The 25,322-nt window shown below is 36.1% G+C and overlaps 1 protein-coding gene across 6 annotated transcripts in view; it reads left to right on the forward strand.

Moving 5' to 3' along the window:
• Positions 1-25,322, forward strand: part of PIGN (phosphatidylinositol glycan anchor biosynthesis class N) — a 225,864-nt gene that overhangs the window by 182,331 nt on the left and 18,211 nt on the right. For all 6 annotated transcript variants that reach the window (XM_027868736.1, XM_027868738.1, XM_027868740.1 and 3 more), the window contains 6 exons: positions 5,920-6,022; positions 11,483-11,585; positions 13,652-13,738; positions 17,940-17,995; positions 18,415-18,490; positions 20,977-21,050. In XM_027868736.1, coding sequence (XP_027724537.1) covers positions 5,920-6,022; positions 11,483-11,585; positions 13,652-13,738; positions 17,940-17,995; positions 18,415-18,490; positions 20,977-21,050 — 499 coding nt within the window. The remainder of the gene's footprint in view (positions 1-5,919; positions 6,023-11,482; positions 11,586-13,651; positions 13,739-17,939; positions 17,996-18,414; positions 18,491-20,976; positions 21,051-25,322) is intronic.

The following is a 25,322-nucleotide window of genomic DNA, read 5'->3' on the forward strand; positions in this document are numbered from 1 at the left end:
AGCTGTGGCTGGGAAGCTTCAAATATGGGGTTAATAACAGGGTCCTATATTTATTGTATTTTCTAAGGGCAAGCGTCAGTAAGTGAAGAGGCTCAGGAAGAGATGAAAGGAGAATATAAGAAGGAGGGCAGATTCTGGGAGGAAATAGTCATAAGCAAAATAAACTTTAAACTTGGGGAGGGGATAGTAAAGAAAAGGGGAAAATGGCAGGGGGGAGAAAATGTAATCATTTGAAATACAGAGGAGAATAGAGAAGAAAAAGTATAAGAGATTAAAATGGTGGAAAATAAATAATTAACTGTCATAACTATGAATGTTAATGGGATAAACTCACTCATAGAACAAAAGAGGTTAGAAGAATGGATTAAAAAACAAAGTCCAACAATATGTCATTTACATGAAACACACTTGAAACAAAGACTCACACAGAGTTAAGGAGTTGGAAGAAAATCTATGATGCCTTAGCTGAACGACAACAAAAAAAACAAAAATATTATATTTTCAGACAAGGCAGTAACAAAAATAGACTTAATTAAAAGAGATAAAGCAGAAATTACATTTTGCTGAAAGGTAATATAGTCAGTGAATTAATTTCCTTATTTAATATGTTTGCACCAAATGGCATAGTTTATAAATACTTAATGGAAATACTAAATGAGTTATAAGGAAAACTAGACAACAAAACTATAATAACGAGGGACCACAGTTTACTTATATCAGCTTTAAATAAATCTAACCAAAAAAGAAAAAGTAAAGAAGTTAATAACATGAATGAAAATTTTATAAAAACTAGATATGATAGACCTGGAAGTTATCAAGATGAGATAGAAAGGAGTATATTTATGTCTTGGCTATACATGGCACCTTAACAAAAATTGATCTTGTATTGGGACATAAAAACATCAGAAATGCATAAAAGCAGAAATATTTTGCAAATCTTTGAATGATCACAATTCAATAAAAATTATATTAAGTAAAGGGCCCCTGAAAAAAAAGTGTTAAAAATGAACTGGAGGCCAAATAATTTAATCCTGAAGAATTGATAGATCAAAAATAAAATCATAGTTAACAACAGTAAATTTCATTAAAGTTAATGATAACAGTGATACAATATTCCAACTTTTTTGCAATGCAGCCAAAGCAGTTCTTGAAGGAATTTTTTCTTTTTAAATCTCTAAACACTTTTATTAGCCAAAGACAATCGATGAATTGAAAATGAAATTAAAAATACTTGAAAGCCAACAAATCTTCAAACCTCCATTGAATACCAAAATAGAAATAACTGAAAAGAAACAAATTTCTTTGTTAAAGAAATTAACAAAATTGAAAACAAAGAAACCACTGAGTTAATAAAACTAGGAGCTCATTTTTCAAGAAAAAGCAATCAAATATATAAATCATTAGCTAACTAGATTAAAAAAGAAAACCAAATTACCAGTATCAAAAATGAAAAAGGAAAATACCCAACAAAGTATATTATTATAAACTAGTTTGCCTAACTGTATACCAACAAAACCAACCACTTAATGAATAAGTGAATATTTACAAAGATATACTCAAATTAACAGAACAAGAAACAGAATTTAAACAACCTAATTTCAGAGGAAGAAACTGAATAAGACATAAATGAACATCTGAGGAAACAACTCCAGGACCAGATGGATTCACAAGTGAATTCTACAAAATATTCAAAGAACAATTTCAATATTACATAAATTGTTTACAAAAATAGCAAAAGGAAAGATCCTACCAAATTCCTTCTATGATACTGATATCTTCTTGATATAGAAACTAGGAAGAATGAAAATGGAAAAATAAAACTATAGATCAATGTCCCTAATGAATAGGAAATTTTTTAAAAATAACATGTTAGCAATGAGACTAAAACAACATATCACAAAGTTTGTACACTATGACCAAGTTGGATATATACCAGGAATGTAGGGTTTGTTTTGTATTGGGAAAACTATAGACTTAACCATATTAATGACAAAATAAAAAAAAATCATACAATCATATCAGTAGATACAGAAAAACTTAACAAAATATGAGCTTCTGGGCCAGTAAGCAGGAAGTTAACATACTTCTGGAAGGCATGAATCATATTAATTATGATATTTTTCTATAAATTAAAATTTTTTAAATATAAAACATTGCAGCTAAGTAGAAGACAGACATTTTTCACCCCACCACCACCAAAAAAAAGCAATTGAGAAAATATCATTAAGTATGTGTACTGCATCCTTTCTCATATCTATCAAATTTTATTAATATAATTTATGACCTCATCCATTAGGTTTCTTAGTTCTAGGGAAATGAAAGCATTCAGTAAGCATATTAAAGGTTTCTTGTTCCTACTTATGCCTAGAGGACAACACTTGTTGTGAACCCCAGTCATAATTCAGCTCCATTTTCTACTCCAGCATTTCCTCATTCCTGAGCAGACCAAACCAATAGACTTCCCAGGCCCCTCAATCAGGAGCACAGCAGCATAGGACTTGAGTCACTGTCTAAGCCTGTGTAACGACTAAGGAGACACCCAGATACACAGTGTAGGCTAGGACACTAGGACCTAGAATCCCCAATTACTAGGCACTACATTTTTAAATTGAGCCCAAGACCACTTTCTCTTGTGTACACTGAAACCAATTGACACACTGCATTTTTTGTCTCAGTAACATCACATTGGAACACTCTTCCCTTCCAATAGACTATGAGTCCCTTGAGAGCCGGGACTGCTTTTTGCCTTTTTTTGTATTGCCAGTACTTATAATAATGCCTCATACCTAGTAGGTATTTAATAGATGCCTGTTGACTTAAAAATACTTGTTGATTCTTAACCATCAACACCTTACTATTGCTGGTGTTCCTTTTATGCCCTATCTCTAATGTCCTCTCCCAACCCTCACCCTTAGGTGTCGTTTCTTTCAGGTACATTTACCAGGTGTCAAGAGTCTTTGCGGGGGCATCTAGGTAGTGCAGTGGCTAGAGCACCAGCCCTGGAATCAGGAGGACCTGAGTTCAAATCTGATCTCAGAACAGACATTTGACATTTACTAGCTGAATGACCCTGGGCAAGTCACTTAACTGCAATTGCCTTGGGAAAAAAAAAGTCTTTGCACCTCCATGTTATATCCTGTGCTGCCACCCTGGATAACTGCCCCCATACTTGCTTTACTGCCAACACGAGAGGGATGAGGCTTCACTGTAGTTATATCAAAGGGGTTGTGTCCCTTCATCCAGCTTGTGTTTTGCAGTTTGTATCAACACCATGTAGTAAACAAAAATTAATGGTCTGAAATGTGTCATAAAAGTAGGTTTGCTAAATCCATGTCTCACAATAACATAAATTATTTTAAATGGGACTTTCTTCATAGATTTAACCACAGAGAGCAGAGATTTAACCATAATAATAAAATGTAAATGGGAGAAACTCAGTAAACTTTTTACATTGCAGTGGCCATGAAAATATATTTAATGAGGTAAAAAAAAAGAATGCCCTTTACTGCTACCTCATACTCCCAAAAAGTTGTTTGGTGTTTTTCTTCACTCTGTAAGAAAAAAGCTAATGTAACTCTCGGTTTAGTTAAGTTTTGGAATCTAAGAGTTGGACAAGACCCCAGAGGGAAGGACATCTTATTGCAACCTATTCCTAAGCAAGGATCCCTTTTGTACTATAACTGACAAGTGGTTGTCTTGTCTTTGCTTGATGACCTCCAGTGGGGCGTTCTCCCACTGAGCAGTCAGTGGGTACTTCAACATAATTATAACTGATACTTATTTTAATGCTTCAAGATTTAGAATGCATTTTACATACATTGTCTCATTTTAATACTATTAACATTTCTGCTTTCCTAATGGGGAAAACAACTTCTGGCCAATCATATTAAACAAATTAATCAAAAATATCATATTTATTAAATACAAGAAAGTCAATAACTTGGCTAACTATCAAGACTTAAAATTACTTTTTAAACTGATATATAAATTCTAGTTTGGGTGAATTTGGAGATATTGGAACTACTTTATGATTTCTATTTCATCTGCCAAATAATATGAAATAATAAATGTTTTAAAATTAATATTGTAATAGTGAGACACGCTTAAACTTAAATGTGCCCAACATACTAAATATGGATGCCTTTAACTCTTAGACCATTGCAGCTGCTTTGGGGGATATTTAGAGATTTATATCTAAAGAAGAAAGCCATCAAATAATGCTAAAAGCAGTGGCCCTGTCAGTATGGGTGCATTTCACTTCCTACAAGGGAAAGCCTTTAAACAGCTGGTTGGAGGAGGAGGGTGATGAAAAGAGCCAGAGAAGGGAGGAAAAAGCTATATCAATATTACTCTCTTCTAAAAGACAAAGCTACAGATAGGTCTCTGAAGCGAGCAGGATGCAAGGGGTTCAGCCTTAGGTGTATTGATTTTCAGGCCCAGCGTGAGGAAAGGGTTTGATGATCTAGCTAAGAGGTGCCCTCCCATGCTAGCCGCAGAGGTAGTGACAAGATCTGGGTCAGTCTTCTTGTTCTTCCATGCTGAACTCCTGATCTGTCCCATATGGCAGGAAGATTTTGGAATGAGGAAGAGGACCAGGTAACAACAAGAGCAACAGTACAAACTAGCATTTACTTATTGCTTTAAAGTTAGCTTTTCATATATGTTAACACATTTGATCCTCACAATAACCCTGAGAGGTAGGTGCTATTATTATCCCCATTTTACAGATGAGGGAACTGAGGCAGGCAGTGTTTAAGTGACTTGTCCATGATCACACAGCTAATACGTGGCTGAGGCAGGATTCAAACTCAGGTTTATCCTAATGTCAAGTACTCCTCTCTATCCACCATACCACCTAGCTGCCTAACTAAGAGAGGGGCGTCTCAGGTGCATCTGACTGGTTTCTAACCTCTGATGGGGGCACGGTGGAATATCACTTTGGATTCAGTCAGTCAAGAAGCATTTATTAGGCACTTAGTATGTGTCAGACACTGTTCTAGGGTCTGGAAGTACAAAGAAAGGTAAAACATACAATGCTTACAGTCAAGGAGCTCACATTCTAATAGGAAAAACATATATAAACCACTATGCACATAAAGAACAGTGGAAGGTAATCTCAGCTAGAAAACACCTGCAGTGGAGGAGTAGGATGCTCATGGGAGGTGAGCAGATTGAGGAACTGAGAGCTTGGGGTATGCAAGGCAGAACCAATATGTGTATTGAAGTCCCCTAGTATGAGAGCTGGAGTTGGGAAGGAGAGACAAATTATAAGTGAGGTATCAAACGCATTGAGGAAGGAAAAGAAGCAACCTGGGGGTCTATAGACAAGAGCTACCAGGATTTTGATTGGGTGGTAGATATGAATAGCATGAGCTTCAGAGGAAGAGAGATTACTGAGTGATGGAGGTAGGGGGAGAACCTGGAAGTGAAAATGGGGAGCAAGGAGAATTCCAACTCCCCTGCCTTGACCAGTGAGCTCAGGAGAATACAGCCTGTCAGAAAAAGACTGGCCCCTGAACCATAGGTTTCTCTGAACAACCACACCTCATAATGCTTAGACATGTCCAGGCTAACAGTTGGCTGGATCCCCTGTGGAGGATTTACTGAAGAGCGTAGACAAAAGCTGCCTATAATGAGAAAGTAGGGATGGGTGGTGAGCTGTATTGTTGGTGTGAGTGTCCACAACGATGAGATCACGAATCAGTGAAGTGTTGAAAGTTTGTATCTGTTGTCTGTTAAGGGAAAAAAGAAAGCTAAAACATATTTCTTCATAAAAATGGCTATGGCAAACGTGGCCCTAGATTAAGTCTTCATGCATAACACTTTCCTGTAATTATTCTAAATTAATCTAAATTGTGCCTTTACTTAATATATTTCCTACATCTTCATGTCAGTGACATGTGATCTTTTTATTTTCAGCCTCTTCCTTGGTTGTGCCATTACTGGGTCCCACGATTGTCTTTCAGCGATTACTTAGCATACTTCTCTCCTTGATGTCAACCTATCTGCTGTTGAGCACAGGGTATATACTTTACTTGTTAGATCATGTTTTCACAGTTTTTTAAAATCTTACCATCTCAGTCTTTAAACAGTTATAAATTTAGAGATACGACATATTTAAGGTGTTAGGTTTTGGGTTTTTTTAAGGTGGTGTGTTGTGGCGTAATATGCTATTTAACTTTTCCTAGAATTCTGCTTTTAAGGATTTGTTTTCCATCTGAACTCCTGTACTGTCTCAGCCATGTACTAGTGGTAAGATCTGAGGCAAGTAAATTCTGTGAGACACAGTTTCCTCATCTGTAAAGTTCCACATCAGTGGAAGGAGTTCCCACACCAGGAGTTCCCCACATTGATGAAATCACAGATCCAAAAAGAGCAAAAAAAAAAAAAATAGACAACTATTTGGTTCAAAGGGATACTGGAGTGGTTCGCCATTTGACCAAATGAGCTTTAAGGTCTGTCTAGGCAGTTAGGTGGTTCAGTGGATAGAGCACCAGGGTTGGAATCAGGAAGACCTGGGTTCAAATTCGGCCTCAGACACTTACTGGATATGTGACTCTGGGCAAGTCACTTAATCTCTATTTGCTTTAATCCACTGGAGAAGGAAATGGCAAACCACTCCAGCATCTTTGCCAAGAAAACCCCATGGACGGTGCTGGTGTACTGTGGTCCATAGGGTCACAAAGCATTGGATGGGACTGAACAACAGCAAAGGTCTGTCCCAGGTCTAAGTCTGTGTTCCTCTGATCTTTGTTAGATATGGGGGATCTGTCTTATCTCCAGTTTGTCCCCAGTTAATGTGATCCTATGAAGCCGGTATTTCTAGGACTTGGGGATGGTTTTTAAATCTACTTTTTTTTTTTTTAACAAGCCTGTGATTTTGTTTCAGCTCAAGGTCAGTTGGGTAATTACAGGCTTTGTTGAAAGCAAATACTAGTATCTAAGGTGTTTAAGGGAGGAGACAAGGTCAAGACTAAGCTGAAAGTCTTTAAGCCAACTCTGGCTATACTTTGCATGTCAGGACCGGGGCTTAGCTTCAAAACCAGACGTGTCTACATAGGAGTATAAATCATGCCATAACATTTGCTTGCAATTATCCTGCATGACTTCCTCCCCCTGCTTGCCCAAGCCACACTTTATTTCAGTCCCCCACCATCCTTTCACCAACAAGTGCCCTGCATCCTGCCCCTATTTATTTGTGTTACCTCTGTCCTTACTCCTGGAAAGAGTATGTCACCCCTATGCCTACTTATTATCTACTTATTATCCTTGACTCTAAACCAAAGTGACTATCCTTGCCACCATTTCCCCATATATGTTGTTTCCCCTACTAGAATTCAAGCTCGTAGTGGACAAAGACTGTTTTGTATTCCCAATCTTGTTGTTCAGTCATTTTCAGTTGTATCTGACTCTTTGTGACCCCTTTTGGGGTTTTCTTGGTGAAGGTGCTGGAGTGGTTTGCCATTTCTTTCTCCAGCTCGTTTGACAGATGTGAAAACTAAGGCAAACAGGGTTAAGTGACTTCCGCAGAGTCACTTAGCTAGAAAGTGTCTGAAGCAGAATTTGAACTCAGGAAGTTGAGTCTTCCTGATTCCAAGCCTGGCACTCTATCCACTGTCCCCACTTGCTGTCCATTCCCAGCAACTGGTGCTTAGGAAATGCTTTTTTTTTTTTTCATTCATTCAGTAGGCCATTATTTCATACCCAAACACATGGTGGCCAAAAACCAGATGGACTTAAGGAAACAAATAGTGTGTTCAGTGGACTGGCCCAACACTGTGCTCAGACTGGCCAGATAACTGAGGAATTGATAAATTCCCATTTGAACCATCAGAACCACAAGCAGCAGCTGTAGAAGAGGCTGCAGTGGCTTCAAAAGCAATAACAAACTGAGGATGGACGAGCACCTCCTATTCACCCCACAGTGATCACTCTGGCATTTCTCCTTAAGCTGCCATCTGAGTTCCCCTGCTGTGCAGGGGACTCATTACTGTGAAATAAATGGCGTGATGCGGTTTCAATCCAACAAGCATTTATTAAGTTTTTACTACAGGCTAGGCACTGGTGAGATAAAGATAGAATGAAAACCAGTCCTTATGAAGTTTGCATTCTACAGGAGCAGTATGGTAACTTTAACCCTAATTTTTAAATTTTCACTTACTATCCAGCTACAGTTATAGTTAATTACAATGAGATTTACAATTTCAGCTATAATCCTTAACAAATTTTAAATTATTTCTCCAACCCTAATTTTTAAATTTTCATTTATTTTCTGGCTACATTTACAATGAGAGTTACAATTTCAATTATAATCCTTAATGAAATTTAAATTATTTGTTTTACAATAATTTGGCTTACATTAAAATTTTTAGAGTAGAATAGTCTATTTTATAAAGTAAGGTACAACCAGATGATTAGTGTCAACCATTTCAGACTGCCTGAGAAGGTTGGTTTGAATTATTTTTTTTAATAGGAACTTATAGAACAGCTAAAAGGAAAACAGTTTTTTATGATACACATACACATAAATTAGAATAAAACTTTATCCTTAATCCAGAGTTATCACACATAGGTCCTATTTCCTTGAATTAATGGAAAGGTAAGAGTCACTTTTAATCAGCATATTAATCTTTTTGCCTAAATAGATGTGCTTAAAAATATTCTGTTCTCCTGAAAATCTTTTTTTTTTTGTTATGCATTTGCCTACCAAATTCTTTTCAAAGTTACTATACAAAAAATTTTCAGTGGGCAACTGGCTAAATTTCATAAAAATCAAATTAGTAAGAACCAAATAAATGAAATTTTATTGTATGTATATGTATATATTGTGTGTGCATGTGTATATATGTACATGCACAATATAATACATTGTTATATAATATATATGTTACATAATATATGCATGCATGTATATGCATGTATATGTGTGTGTATTTATATATTATGTGTATATATAGTGTTATATGTTGTAACAGAATGTATATTGTATATTTTGTATGTATGTGCATATCTTACATGTATGCATATATTATGTAATATATGTGTGTGTTTATGTATATATGGATATGTATGTATGTTATCTAATATAGAATGTGTATATGGGAATATATTATATATGACATGTGTGTCTATTATCTAATATATAATCTGTACGTGTTTACATGTGTATATGTGTATATATTCTTCATGTGTTGTGTAACATTGAATGTTCGTGCATATACATGTGCATATATGCATATGCATATATGTATATTTGAGTATATAATATTTGTGTATGTATATTACATGTGATATGTGTGTGTTATCTAATATATGTGTATGTGTATATATGTTACATATATTGTATCTATTATCTAACATCTAATATGTGTCTATAAGTGTGTGTAATATATGTATGCTTTTCTTATGTAACGTGTATATATGTATATACTATATGTGTATATATTACCTTATATTCCATGTACATATGTGTATATATATATATGTATACATGTGTGTGTGTCTGTGTATATACACACATACCACGCCTATATATGACAATTTACTTTAAAAAATCAAGAGCTCTGGGCTTGGACTCAGGAGACCTGTGGCCAGACCTGATGGCTATTTGATCTTAGGCAAGTCACTTAACCTTTGAGAACTTTGGTCCTCACTAGTAAAATGAAAATAATAATTGCATTACCTACATCACAAAGTTGTGAGGAAAGCAGCTTTGCCCACATTAAAGTGCTTTATGCATATGATCCTGTGATGAAAGTAAATCCAGTGAGCCATTTGTAGACTGACTGTATTTATGTTGCTAGGAACAAAAAAAAAATGCAATTTTCAGGCTTCGTTGTAAAAGTCTAAAAGTCGTTGGCCGCATCTGCTTAGAACTTGCCTTTTTAATTCTCTTAATCAATAAATAAATATTTACCCCAAAATGTGATGAGTTCCAAGAGTGATGCAAAGAAATACGATGTAGTCCCTGCTTGCCCAAAAGGAGTGAGGAGAACTCAAATTTGACCGGGTGGATGTTCTGGGATAGTGTGGTAAAAATCAAAATCAAAGCAAAGCAGGTGGTGGTAACAACTGGAAGCTTTCAAGGATTGTGTATCTCCATGTTAATTGGCTGCTTTTTATTGGTTGTATGGCTTCCCATACAACCCCACCCTTTGTGTGTCTGCACAGTTTTAAGAAGATCTGGCTTTCAAAATATTCGGAGCTCTGTTAACAGAGTATATTTGACCTCGTTACCCCAAGAATCCTGTGAGACAGAAAGCAAACATCCATCCCAAGGATAAGACAGAGGATTCCACTGGTTCAAAACCTTCTTATCCCCAGCCTCTTTTGTAGGACTCTTGCTATCTAATGCATATATCTCTTGTAAGGATGTAGGCCTTGAGACTAGAATTGAACTAGGGTACTGATGCTGCCAACACAAAACTTACAGTCCTATTGGGTAAATAAAACATACACACATGAAACAATTAGTGAATAAAATAGTAATTAATGTGAAGTAAGTGCTAAATTATGTGGTGCTGACACTAAGTGTAAAGATGGTCAGAGAATGGGGCAGCTAAGTGGCGCAGTGGATAGAGCTCCGGCCTTGGAGTCAGGAGGACCTGAGTTCAAATCCAGCCTCAGACATATAACATTCATTAGCTGTGTGACCCTGGGCAACTCACTTAACCCCATTGCCTCATCAAAAAAAAAGTTGTTAGAGGAAAAAAAGAAAGATATGACTGTGGGTGAGCATTGTTAGGGATGCCTCCACAGAAGAGCTCAGATTGGAGCAGAGCCTTAAAGAAATAGATATCCCAAATCCATTCCATCAAATAATTGTATAGTTTATTTTCTCCAACATAAATATTTTTGAGCAAGCTTAGATTTGTTTGTTTGTTCCTTTTTATTTTTGTGAGGTTTATAGCATTTCATTTTTTTTTTTTTGAAACATTTGAGGACAAAGGAAAAGGGTATTTTTTAAACTTCCTACTCTTTTAAATATATTCACAGTATCATAGATTTAGAACTAGGTAGTACCTTAGAGGTAAGATAGCCCAATCCTTTCGTTTTACAGATAAGGAAACTGAGGCCCAGAAAGGTTAAGTGATTGTTCAACCTCACACAGATTAGTAAGTAACAGAGCCAGGTCCTTTAACTCTTTCCACAGCCTCATGCCCCCCACCTTTACCCTCACCTCTTACCCCTACACACTAATTGTGTGTAGGGTAACTTACTATGGGTAGGTTATTCTAACTTTCTTTCCATTGCCATGTCTGTAAAATGGATATAATAACTTGTCTTATCAAGGTCAGATAAAACTATAAAGCACCATGCAAATATGAGGTGGTAATGATAATAACGTACAGTTTTAGGGCAAATATTTAGTGCTGTTGCTTTCATTTTAAAAGTGGTATCAGTATGGGTTTGACTAATTGATATGCATGGTATATAGATTAGCTTTATATATATGTTTTTGTTTTTGTTTTTCCTGGCACAGATATGAAGCTTTCTTTCCCTTCGTGTTGTCCTGCTTAATGTTGGTTTGGATACACATGGAACAAGAAACACTACAACAGTCAGGTGTTTCCTGTACACAAAAGGTAACATCTCAGGACCATTCTATTGTAGATGGGAGAATACAAAAGTCATTTATTCTCTTCGAAATTTTCAGTATCATTTCATTAAAGGTTTTTATCACTTAAAATTTCAGAGTTTATTGTAAATTGCCTTCTGATTAAATAGAAGTCATTAGTCAATCATTTAATAGCTTTTGTCAAATTTTTTTAAACAACCAGTTTCTAAAGAGATTTGTCAGCCTTCACAAATAAGAGTAGGCTTATTGTTTTGCAGGTAGTATGGAATTTCAAGTGTTTCTAGCAATCCACTGCATAAAATCAATGATGCAAAGTAAAAAGCAATATAGGTGAGAGAAATAGAAAAGAAGAAATGTCCTTATCTTATTTTCCCTTTTTTCCCCACCCCTTTCTTTTTCTCTTTTTCTAGTCTGAAAGACCATTGTGTTGTCATTTACAGATCTATGAATTTGACCCTAAGTGACTTGTAACGTCACTGTCTTACTCCTATTTTCCTAACCATCTCATTTCAAAATGTTTTCTCCAACACATCAGTGCCTAAGGGTCCCATCTCAGATGATTTCTCTAATAGAATACACTTAGAATTGTTCAAGCCATTCCACCTTCTAAGGACATTTTGTCAAGCTGAGGTAGTTAGTTGGAATGACATCCTAACCTTCCTCTTTCCTTAGAAATGTTACTTGTAATTACATAGAATCCGTACAAGGAAATATAAAATTTTTACCAAGGCCACTTAAAGGAAATGCTACTGTAAAATTCTTTCAATAAACTCTTCTGCCTGAGATAACAGGGATTAATATTGGCTTATTGGGGAAGGAAAAAATGGAGAAAATAAAATAGGAGAATTCATTGTAGTTGATTGTATGATGACTCTTTTTAAATTTCATGTAGGCAGCTTATAAACTTTAAGTGAAAGGATTTTTTGTATGGATTAAGCATGGGGTTAGAGATTCTCTTTCATAACCTTTACATCATTTGACCCTCTGTTGTTCTAATTGATTTCAACCATTTATTTAGCACCTAGGGGCCAGATACTTTTCTAGGTGCTGGAGATAAGAAGACAAGTCCCTGCTCTGAATAGTTTACAGTCCCATCTTATAAGCACAGTTTCCAAAATAATATTTTATATCTTCAAAACTATGGTACAAATAGAATGATATTATTTGTGTTATTATTTAATCAACAGGTATACCTACTGTGTGCCAAGCATTGTGCTAGGCAATGGGGAATCCAAAAACAAAATGGTCCCTGCTCTCAAGGAGCTTATATTCTGTCAGGAGAGAGCGTGTACATATCAAAATTGTATACATGATAGATACAAAATGAAAACAAGCACATATTTGTTTTTCGGGAGAGGTATTAAGTTTGGAATTCAACTTCATTATTGATAAATCTAACCTTACTTTTCCTGATAAGAGTAAGAAAAATATATGAAGAGCTTATTTTAAAAATAATACAGGGAAAAATTATTTAAATTTATGCCTTATCTTTGACTTCTTATTGCTACTGCCAAGCAAAACAGTAAAAAGTGAGCCTGTTGCAGAGGAATTTAATACCTTTGCAGTTTTTAACCAGTGAAAAAACATTCACTGCTCTCTTAACTGGGAGAGGGTTATGTTTGTGTAAGCTTATTGACAGTAAAAGAGAAACTAAGAAATCTTTCACTATACAATATTTTTCATTCCATCCTTCATCTGGATTTAAATGGAAATTTTTGTCCATGTAAATTCAGCTTATGATAAAGGGTTCTTATGAGAAACCAGTCTAAAGTGAAGGAAACAAGAAGACTAAGCAAAACACAGATTCTTTCTATTCTGTACATAAAGCACTAGAATACCACTGGGTTCAGTATAACATTGGCAATATACAATGCTTTTCTGGCAGATTTTATTAAAGTATAATTAAGCTAGAAAAAGATTTATCACTAAAGTTTCAGTATGGTATACCATTCTAGCTAGTATAAATAGGAATGGACTAATTCTTCATTCACTTCCCTATAAATTTACCATTTATTTTCCAGGTAAACCAACAGGGTATCATGTATTGATTTTTTTTCCTTACTGCTTTCACAGCTCACCAGTATCCATTTTGCCTATAATACAGATATAACTCAATTCCGGCAACTCCACCTGGATGATATCCGTAGGTCCTTCTTCTTTGTATCCTTTGTTAAGATTCTTGTTTTAAAGAGACATGACGTCAGATTAAATAGTCATTTCACTTTCTTGGCAGAATGTTACATTTTTTCTGGTATAGTCAATTCCACAAATCTCTAGATATTTTTTGAAGGACTGTTTTTTTTTTATGTCTCACATTTGGCTTCTTTTTTGACAGTTGACTTTCCAATTGGGACCTTGTCTTGAATTATTTAGTTGATTAGCAGAGCTTTTGAGATTTGCCCATCTGGAGCTCCCCACTCATTAGTGTCATATAGTTCTATTTTTTAATATCTTTTAATTTTCTGTTAATTCTTCACTATCATTTGGTGTTAGCCTTGGGAAAGAAAAATCAGCTGTTCATCTAAACAGCCAAAGTGATCGCACCACTTTACTGAGTTGGAAAACTTAGAAACAGCATACTGCTTATGATTCCTCTTGCTCCAAAATCTTAACCTACCTAAAAAAAAGGTAGACTTAAATAACTAGGACCCCCAATATTCTATCAAGTGACCCACAAATGATACTGTAAGAATGAATTTGGCCAAATGTGATAAGCTTTTCTTATGCCTTTGGTATCTCTAATTATGATTTCTTATCTCCAGATAATAAACAACATAATCCATAGAAAAGTCAAATGGTTAGCCATTAGCACAGAGAACAAGTGAAAAGAAGCGATTATTGTTCCTTTCCAGGAAGTAAATTGGAAGAAGAGTTTGCAAATGCTTTTTCCCCTTGTCCCTCTGAAGTCTTAGTGTGAGCGTCCTAACTGGTCTCCTTTAAATATATCTTGGAGGCAATGTAAGTCCTACAATAAATATCTTTTGAAAAGATGTGTTGTACTTGAGTCATGTAATCTAGATGAGTACAGAATTTCATTTTTCACATTTCATACTATATGAATTGACATCTTAGAATTGGAGAGTTTTTTGAACCAGAAAAGATTTTAGATCAAGTTCTCAACTTTTTTATGTTATGAATCTATTTTGTGGTCTGGTGAAGCCCACAGATTCTACTTCACAGAAGACTATTTTGCATTCAGATTGCATTCAAAATGGAAAGAAATGCAAAATTTCAATTAGACATCAGTGAAAATAAAGGTTTATTTTTTTTCTGTATCCAAGTAGTTCACCAATCTGAAATCTCTACATGGACCCTAGGTTAAGAACCTCTGCCTTAGTGATTATCTATTCCACTGCCTAACATATCCATTTTAATCAATCAACCAACAAGCATTTATTATATCAGACACTGTGCCAAGTACTGAAAATACAAAGAAAACACAAAAATAGTCCCTGCCTTTAAGGAGCTTACATTCATATTTTATATCTTCTTCTTACTTTGAGGATCTGTTATTTCATCCATATAGGTACTCCCTTGACTGATTTAGATCACAGCGCTTCCACAATTTAGTAGTGTTTTAAAATGAGCTTCTATGGCCAGAACTACTAATCATGTGCCGCACAAGGAGGTGAGCTCCAGATGTGAGGAAGCCAAATCTCAGATAAAATACATACAGTCCAGTATGGGCCCATACACAAAGCTTTTCCAGATGTGGCTGCTCCCAAAGTCTGCGTTTTCTTGGCACAACATCTGAAAACTAACAATGCAGCATTGCATTAAGACTCTAAGGGGAGCCCTTCTCTTAACCTCTCTGACAAGGGTCAACCAACCTCTCCTTTAACACTTGCAGTGAGGAGAAAGGAGCTCTGAACAGTTCAAGTGTTAAATGGGGCTTTACCCAAGTACTTTGAGGATCCATGATCTTTTGAGTGTTGGTGTCCCTCCACAAATACAGATCACAAAGTTTAAATAAGGCACAATCACCACCATCCTGGAGTGGAGGTGAAAATTCCTGTTGGGAGGCTGTAGAGATAGACTAGGCAGGCTATAAGAATTAAGACTGCGGCAGTAGAAGCCAAAAAGAATGGGTGTGAAAGATATTGTAGAGGTGGCTGATTGGACTTAGCGATAACTGATTAGTCAAGTAGTAACTATTTATTAAACACTTACTATGGAGCTAAATGCTAGGGATACAAAAAGAGGCAAAAAACAGTCCCTGTCTCAAGGAGCTCATTGTCTAACAGGGGAGACAGCAAGTAAACAAATGTGTCCAAACTAGCTATATACAGGATAAATAGGAAATAAGTGAAAGAGGGAAAACAGAATTAAGAGGGGTTGGGAAAGGCTTCCTCTAGAGGATGAAATTGTAGTTGGAACTTGAAAGAAGCCAGGGAACCCAGAAGAGAGAGATGAAATGGGGGAGCATCCCAGGCATGGGGGAATGGCCAGAAAGAATGCTCAGAGCTGAGAAATGCAGTGTCTCATTTGTGAAATAGTCAGGAGACCAGCGCCACTGGGTTGAAAAGTACTTGACAGGAACTAAGATATAAGAAGGATAGGAGGGGGCTATGTTATGGGTCTTTGAATGCCAAAAAGAGCATTTTGTATTTGATCCTGAGGTGATAGGGAGCTTCTGGAGTTTATTGAGTAGGGGGTAGGACATGGTTAGACCTGATTATATATGAGAGCTAAGGAAGAGTAAAAACTAAAACGTTAACACCAAGATTTTGAACGGGAGAAACTCAGTGAATTTTATGTCCTAGCATAAAGGCAAGTGATCAAATAAAAAAGAATAGCAGGTTTAGGGAAAATTAGATCAGTTTGAGACATTTTGAGTACCAGGAATATCCAGTGTGACATCTGGGTGAGGATGTCCTATAATCAATTACAGATACAGGTCTTTAAGTAGTTGTGTGGAGATCTTTTCCAAACCTCTTAATTTGACAGAAAACTCAAGCTCAGAAAGTTTCAGTGCTTCCATTAAAACTCATCTGGTTAGTGGTAGAAAATGTATTAGAACCCAGGCCTCTGGCTTCCTAGTCTAGGACCTCTTCCTCTATGCAGAAAAGTCAAGAATGACCTGGGTTTGAGTCTCAACTCTGATATTTGATAATTTGAGAAGCATCTTAAAGGAGTAGACAGAGTGATGGACCTGGAGTCAGGAAGACTGAGTTCTAATCCTGCTCCAGATGATATCTAGCTTTGTAACCCTGGGCAAGGCACTTTCACGTCTCTCAGCCTTGCAACTTTCCTCATCTGCAAAATGAGGTTAATAATAGCAACTACCTCACTGGGTTGTAGTTAGTCTTAAATGATATTACATGTGTAAAGCACTTGTTAAGCCATAAAGTACTGTATGAATGCTAATAGTTATTATTATTATTATCTTCCTCCTCATTATCAATCATTAATTTTGTAACCATGAATTAATGTCTCTGAGCCTCCGTTTTTGCCTCATCCATAAAATGAGGGTCCTCAGAGGGACAATATGAAGATCCGGGAAGATCAAGTATGTCAGAGTTCCTCACATTCTTTAAGAGTACTGACTTTCAGATAAGGTTAGTCTGGCATGTTTCCTACTTTGTGGTCCCTCTTTGTGATCTCTGCTTCTTTTTCTAAACATCTACAAAACAGCTCTTTAACATTACATTCTAACAGAGGCATGGTGGTATAGTGAGTAGAGGGCTGACCTTAGAGTCAGGAACACCTGCAGTAAAACTAGAGGAGGAGGAGGAGGAAGAGTATGAGAAAATAGTAGAAAGGTAGGATAGTGCCATGTCATAGATGATCCTGAATGCTGCTCTTAGGAGTTTGAACTTTATTTGCTAAGGAGTAGGGAGTCAGTAAAAGTTTTAGGACAGGGGTTCTTAACCTTTCTTTTATCATAGACACCTTTGGCAGTATGGTGGAGTCTATGGACCGTAGGCCTCTTTATGTTTTTAATGTTTTTAAATGCACAAAGTAAAATATACAAGGTTACAAAGGAAACCAATTTTATTGAAATAAAATTTTCATTTTTTTTAAAAACAAGTTCATAGAACTCTTGTCAAGAATACCTATTTTAAGAGGAACTCTTGTCTGTGCATAAGATGACTTAGTCTGCATTGTATTGGATGGGAAAAAAGACTGAAGGTGGGAACAATTGCCAGGAGGTTTACTGCAGGAGTCTAAGCAGGTGGCAAAGAGGGGCCTATACTTTGAATAGTGTTAGTGGAAATAAAAGGGGAGAAGTTGGATGTGAAAGAGACTTTATGAAAGATTATGCAGAGGAAAGAGTCTAAGATAACCCCACGGTTTTGAAGATGGGATCCTGGGTGTTCTCATTCCTGACTTATCTGATTCTTTCCTTAGCTCTATCTAGGTTTTCTTCATAGTAACAGCCTTTTTTGGGACTGGAAACATAGCTTCTATTAACAGGTAATCTTTCATACTCTTTCTACAAAGGCATCGTAACTGGTGACAATTTTGTTTAATGTAGCAGATGTAAAGCCGTATATGAAAGTGCTATCTTAATTTTGTGAAATAACTACTCAGAAAAGGAAGGAACCTAAGCTTTTTGAAGTCAGCCTCTACTACCTACATAAATTGTTAATGTTGCCCTGACCTGTTGCTTTGTAAAAATGTCTCAGACACCCCACAATAACATTGTTTGACCAGTCATCTATTAATAACATTAATATCATAAAACTAACAGCCTCTTAGAACAGTAAATATACTCATATTTTGAATAAGACTTAACATTTGGTGAATTCACTTAAATGCATTTTAGTAAATACTATATTTATAAATACACTGTACCTTCCAGTGATCCTTTTTTCTTCTTGATGTTTCCTCAGCTTTGATCCTTCTTCTGTGTATTGCTTCCTGACTGTGTTTAGCCCCTTTATGATGGGATCCTTGGTGATGTGGAAGGTTAGTGATTATACTTGCTAATGACACTCTTTCAGGGACCCAGTAATATATCTTAGTCCAAGATCATGTCTTTTTTGAGAGCATATACAAAAAACAGCCTGATTTATATCCTCTTGTGAAATCACAGACATTTAGTTGTCCCTGGGAAGAAGATTAGAACTTGGTACACTAGACTGGTTCTCTCTGTGATGGGAGTAGCTCTTACTCCAGTACAAATCCATTGGACTAAAAGGGTTCAGATTGGCATAAGGAGACTTTGTAGAGGTGACAGAAACTCACTAGAAAACTTTGTAACTGTCTTACCCCTAGGAATTTTACCCAGCTCTAGTTCCAAAGTATGCCCCAGTGATGAGCTTTAAGTCAGGGAAGACCCAGTTGACCTACTCCCCCCCACCCCCAGTAGGGTTGTGCATCTCTAAGAAGCCATGCCTTTTCTGCAAATGTTTAATCAAAAGTCCAGGAATTTGATGAAAGTCATTAAGAGTTAATAAGTGGATCTGCTTAAATAGCTATCCAAGAGCTTCAGGACCTCTAGTCTAGAGGAGTTTGTATTGACTTAAAGGTTTTCTTTTGTGATTCATTTATCTGATGGGTCTTTTACAATTTACAGAATCCTTTTTTGTATTGATTACTTTTCTTTTCAATGTAACCACTAACTTCTTTATCTGAAATTATGTCCCCCAGAACTGCAAGACTTACTGTGTAAAACTGATTGATACCTAATTATTTATTTGTTAGTTCTGACTCTAAGTACCATATTTACAGAGGGTGTCTTCTCCCAATCTGCTTAAAAACCTACTTTATATTATAGAATAAATTTCAAAAAGATGCTCCACATTTTTCTCACAGTGCTGTCTCTACTGTATTGTGAAAAACTTGAAACTTTTTTTAACTCCCTATTGATTTTCATTAAGCAAAGCTTGATTGTTTTTTCACCTCCTTATTCTACTTAAAAATAAATAAGTCTTGGAAAAGACTGTTAGCAGCTTTTAAAAATTATTCTGGCCAACACAATAAACCTTCAAACTCAAATGCAATTAAATTCATTAAAAAAAACATTTAAGTGCTTAAGTGCTTAAACTAATGTTTAATGTTTAAGCATTATACTAAGAATTAAGGATAGAACAAAAATTAAATAACCCCTCAAAGAACTTAGAGTAGAAGGGAGCAGGGGTGAGGGGGAATACAACAGGGTCACATATAAGTCTCCATAAAGCAATTTGTTGAGAAAGAAAACACTTAATTCGGAGGAGGGGTAGAAGCAAAGGTTTCACATAGGAGATGGTACTTGAGTTAAGCCTTGGAAGAAGGTAGGCATTCTAGTAGATTGAGGGAAAGTGGGGAGAACCCTCCCTGCTTGGGGAACAGCCTGGGCAGAGACAGAGAGGTGAGAGATGGTTGGAGTGTTGAGATCAGGAAACACCTAGTAGAAGTAACTCCTGGGCAGCTAGGGAGTACAAGCAGATAGAGATCTGGACTTGGAGTCAGGAAGACTTGAGTACAAATGTGGCCTCAGACACTTAATAACTGTGTGACCCTGTGAATGTCAGTTAACCTCTGTCTGTTTCAGTTTCTTCATCTGTAAAATGGGTTAATAATAGCATCTACCTCCTAGGGTTCTTGTGAGGATCAAATGAGGTGATGTTTGTAAAGTGCTATATGAATGCTGGCTGTTACTTTTGTTATTCTTTCTGCTGTTGTTCAACAACAGCATAATTAGGAAAATAATATTTGTCAGCTGTCGCTTTGGGAAAAGTTGGTTCTACAAGAACTTTATTTTCTTTTTTGATATCTTATTTTTTTTAAAGTATTTATCCTTATGAATAGTGCTAGTAATGGCTATGTAATCTTAGAAGCCTTTTCTCATCTTTGTCTTTCCATTTACTTTTATATTATCAACTCTATATTTGTGAATAATCAGTAAGAGAACTGTTTAAACATAGCTTTGTAAGATAACATAGAAATATCAAACAAAAGAAAAGAAATTGGGGAGCTATTTTGCCAGTTTACCATCCTGCCCAATTTGTTTGATTTGCCTTGTTAATCTCTTCCCATTGTTGGCATCCTTTCCCTTTCCTCCCCTTTCAACCTGGAAGTTCTTGAGTGTGCTGAATTGTTCATGAATAATTTTCTTCTCGATGGCATAATTCAAACATTTGCATTAGTGAATTCAATAGAGCAAAGACTTTTAATAGACTTTTAATAGAAATGTATGGTGATGCTTTCATCTTTTGTGCTGCATAAAAGTGACTAATGAAGATTTTTTTTTTATCAGTGTAGTCAACATACTGTAAGCCATTTCAAATAGGTTTCTACCCACTTCTTTTTTGGTAGCATCTGATTATTCCACTGTTTGCTGTACTGTGGTACATTGCAAAGATGAATTGAGATTTTTTTTTAAAGTTTGCATAAGCAGAAATGGGATTTGTTTTGAACTACTTCACAAATGCTTCAAAGATTCATGGTCTCCTTTGTGTTTTAAACAGATTTTAATTCCTTTTGTTCTTGTGATGTGTGCTTTTGAAGCAATTCAAGTAACAACACAACTCTCATCAAAAAGGTGAGGTAATGGTTGCCAAACATTTTTGGTCATTTTTACTGGATGGGAATAAATGTTTTTTGGGGTGTTTCATATGATTGTTAGTACATTCATGTAAAAACTATCAGCTGCAAAAATTCAAGATTTTCTTTCATTCAGTTGAGGTTCACTTTGTCAATAAAGGAAATAAGTTGTTTGGAGCATTGCAGACATGTGTTTTTTTAGTTTTAGCATTATGCATGTAGTAAAGAGCTACTCTAAACAGCACGATAATAAATAAACATTGATCTGGCCTCAGACACTTATTAGCATTGTACTACCAAAAAAGTCACTTAACTGCTGCCTGCCTGAGTTTCCTGATCTGTAAAATGGGAATAATACTAGCACCTACCTCCCAGGGCTGATAGGATAAAATGAGATAATATTTATAAAACACTCTGTAAACCTTAAAACACTATATAAATACTACCTATCATCATCAACATCATTATTATTAAGGGAATAGCAAATTACAAACAACAAATTAGATACAACAGAGAGAGGCTTTTTATGACAGTTACATTAGCAATACTGACTAAGAGGTGATAGCCTGAAAATAAAGGATGAGATTTTAAAATGTATAAAAAGCAAATAAAGATTTCAAAACTCTAATAGTCTGAGGTAAGTAAGCAAAGGGGCAAAAATCCTATGCATGTCAATAGATCCTGATAGCATATCACTGAACATTCATCATAATGATAGACCAAAGTTTATAAGAAAAAGGTTAAATTATGTTTGTTATCTTCTATATTAGAAGTAAAAGATGTTGGTGCCACCATGTTAAATTCAATATATATTTCTTTAAAAATAAGCTGTATGTTACCAATTCTTGGTTTCAAGCAGTCTTCTTTTTCTGCCTTTTGTAAATGGGTATGCTCTTGTTTATTGATAATTTTCTAATTCATGATAAAAATATTTTTTTAAAAAACTAAAGAATATATTCTAGAAAGATCTCCATTCACATGGTATGAATAAAAGTTTAAAATTTAATTCTGAAAGAGACAAATCATAAGCTATCTAGACAATTCAATTATCCAGAATGACTGAATCCTCCATGGGATCTAGAGTTCTGAGATTTTAAAGAACTCCTTTCATTTGACTCATTACTTAAGGATATATTAAATAAAATGACCTGGAAGAACTACATTAGCATTATTTCACTTTTCTAGCCATAAATAATCCATATATCCTCTCAGTCTTCCATGCATTTGGCAAATAGGGTTGGAAGCATTCTTCCAAAGCTTTGGGGAATTTTTTTGGAAAAGTCACTTTTAAACAGTCAAGACTCTGGAGGAGAAGCTGTCAGCAGAGGTATTTGCCTTCCACTAGCAAAATGGTCTCATTGGCACAGGATTGATCAGCCTTCTTGAAAGACACTTAAGATAAATTAAAGCATCTTAGTAGAGTTTTGTTATTCTTGAATCAAGATCCTGTATATCCTAAGCTGAAAAAGAGAAGTAATATTAGCATAAATTTACATGTTCTTCTTGATGAGGTTAAACTAGACCAGAGATCTGGATGTTATTATTCGGAGATGTGCCATAATTTTTAAAAATTGCTTTCTCTCATTATTTAAAAATATCAAGTCTCATTACCAGTCAAATCAAAGATATTTATGTGTTTTTGAAGAATATTTCTATGTGTTTGAAGTTGCATTTTTAATGAATGCTCAGGCCTTGTCTAAAGCAATGTTACAATCCTGTCAACCAGTCACTTAAATGCAATAAAACACGAGGAATGACATGACATTTTCTCTATATATAATTGGGTTAGGTGAGAGAGATGGAATTTGAGTTGAAGTTTTAATAAAGAGAAGAAGGTGACTTATGCAATAAATAGAAAACTGATCTAAGTGTAGTGCCCTTTTGAGGATACCTCCTCAACTAGAATTCACAGGTTGGGTTCCCAGCTGTGAGTTCAAGATACTCTGGGGGTCTCCCGTCTTAAAACTATAGCTCTTGAGTCCCTGCCTTGTCTATAGTTAGCCAAAGGACACAGTTAGCCTGAAGCAAAGGCATTTACTAAAAAGGCATGGTAAGAACAGTAGCAGCAAAACATTTCCCCTGTAAATCTAGGGCCAACTTTCCCATATATGCCTACTGTGTCAGTGTAAAGAATGGATACCTGTGGAGTTCATGGGTAGAGAGGCATATGCACTGGGAGCCCACGCAGCCAAGGCATGTTTGAGTAGGAGTAAGTCACACTTCTGATAGCACAGAGTTTTGATTGATTATTGATACTTCAGAGTACTGATGCTCTTTCACTGCTCCTGCTGATCTTGGTCTCACAGTCTCTACTAGATTCTGTTTCACTGCTTTGCTGTAGGCACCACCACCTGCAGCTTCTGGCTCTGCTGAAATCCTGGCCTATGGTACTGCTCTGCATTTTTCCAGAAAGGGCCAGAAATCAGCAGAAGCCTCCTTGGTAATGGACTCTAAAAATCTCTCTCCACCAACTTTACTTAGTTCTGTAACTCAACTGCCTGGAAGGCTGGGTTCATTTGCTTTTAAACATCAGTATGTATATCAGGGCAAGACCATAATCTTTGCAAATTTTGGTGCTTTACAAACTACAAATGGGTGATTCTTAATGACAGGAAGGGGCTTTGCCTCACATCCTTACATGATGATTGCTTTATATCACATTAAACTTCTATAAAAATACACTGGCTCAAAGTTCAAAGTGACCTCAAAGGTCTTGGAGTCCAACCCATTCATGAGCAAGAATTCTTTCTACCACTGAACTAAGTAACCAACTAGAAAAGAAACCTACTGCCTCCTGAGATAATCCATTCTACATTTAAACAGATCTAATTGTTAGACAGACACTCCTTACATTAAGCTAAAATTTGTATCTACAGCTTCCAGCCACTTTCTCTCTAGAGCAGGACAGAGCAAGTCTAATCCCTCTTCTGTATTTGAGCCATTCAAATATTGGTGACATCTGTCATGTCCCTCCAAGTCTTCTTTTCCTCAGTCTAAACATCCCTGGGTTTCTTCAATTGTCCACATATGGCATGATCTGGAGATCCTTTACCATCCAGGTTGCCTACCTACATACTCTCCTGCTCAATGTCCTTCCTAAAATATGGCACCTGGAACTTAACATACATGATCTGACTAGGGCAGAGTCCGGAGGTACTATCATCTTCTGTGCCCTAGGCTATACACCTCTCACTTCAAGCTGATTTGGAATCATTGGCCTCAAAGGTCCCTTCGAGGGCAGCTAGGTGGTGCAGTGGATAGAGCACCAGCCCTGTATTCAGGAGGACCTGAGTTCAAATTTGGCCTCAGACACATAACAGTTAAGGGCAAGTCACTTAACCCCATTGCCTAGCCAAAAAAAAAAAGGTCCCTTCCAGCTTTACATGAGAAATTTAAAGCTCCTATGGTGAACCTAAGACTGCATTCACATTTTGAATACCAAATATTGCTGTTGGCTCATATTGACTTTGTAGTCCACTAAAATTCCCAGGCAAACTATCTAGTGACATCTCTCCTACCTCGTACTTGGGAAATTGATTTTTAAAAGTATAAAAGACTTGACATTTATTCATTTGTAAAGCCAACTACATCAATATTGATATAGATTAATTTTTCCAGTAGCATATTAATTCATTCCTTATTGTACAAAGATCTCACATTAAAGGACCACCAGTTAAGTATAAACTTATAGATGGTCTAAAAATTGTGAGTCTTACCACCCTCTGCCCCCTTTCCCACCATTCTACTATAATCTGTGGTACCATCATCATTGTGGAAATGGAAGGGAACCAAAGAGGAGTGAGGAACAATTTTATTTTGTTTTGTTTCTTTGATTGCATACCAAAGGCATCTATTATCTGATAGCTAATAAATTGCATTTTCATACAAAACTGAACTCTTCTTCAGCCAGCTAACAGACCATTGCTGGGACCCTGACTGAAACCTTTCTAGAATATGCCAGAGAATATTCTTTTGGCATTCAGGAAACCACGTCACCAATCCACCATGATACTGTCATGGGGAATTGCAGCAGGACTGCTGTTGGAGCAGAAGTTTAATTACTTCAAAATTGTAGATTCAATGAGGAAAAGGAAAAAAGTCCCAAAACTGCCTTAGCCAACAAACATTTGATATCTTTGACAAGTTGATAAGCATGGTAGCCAAGAACAATTTGTTTGAAGACAACGTTCACTTGCAAACATTATGGATGAAAATAACAAAAGAGTATGAGCACTATTGCACATATTCACAAGTTGAAAAAAGTCAGAGT

This window comes from Vombatus ursinus, unplaced genomic scaffold (genome assembly GCF_900497805.2).
Source record: "Vombatus ursinus unplaced genomic scaffold, bare-nosed wombat genome assembly UNPS02014791.1, whole genome shotgun sequence".
Classification (NCBI taxonomy): domain Eukaryota; kingdom Metazoa; phylum Chordata; class Mammalia; order Diprotodontia; family Vombatidae; genus Vombatus; species Vombatus ursinus.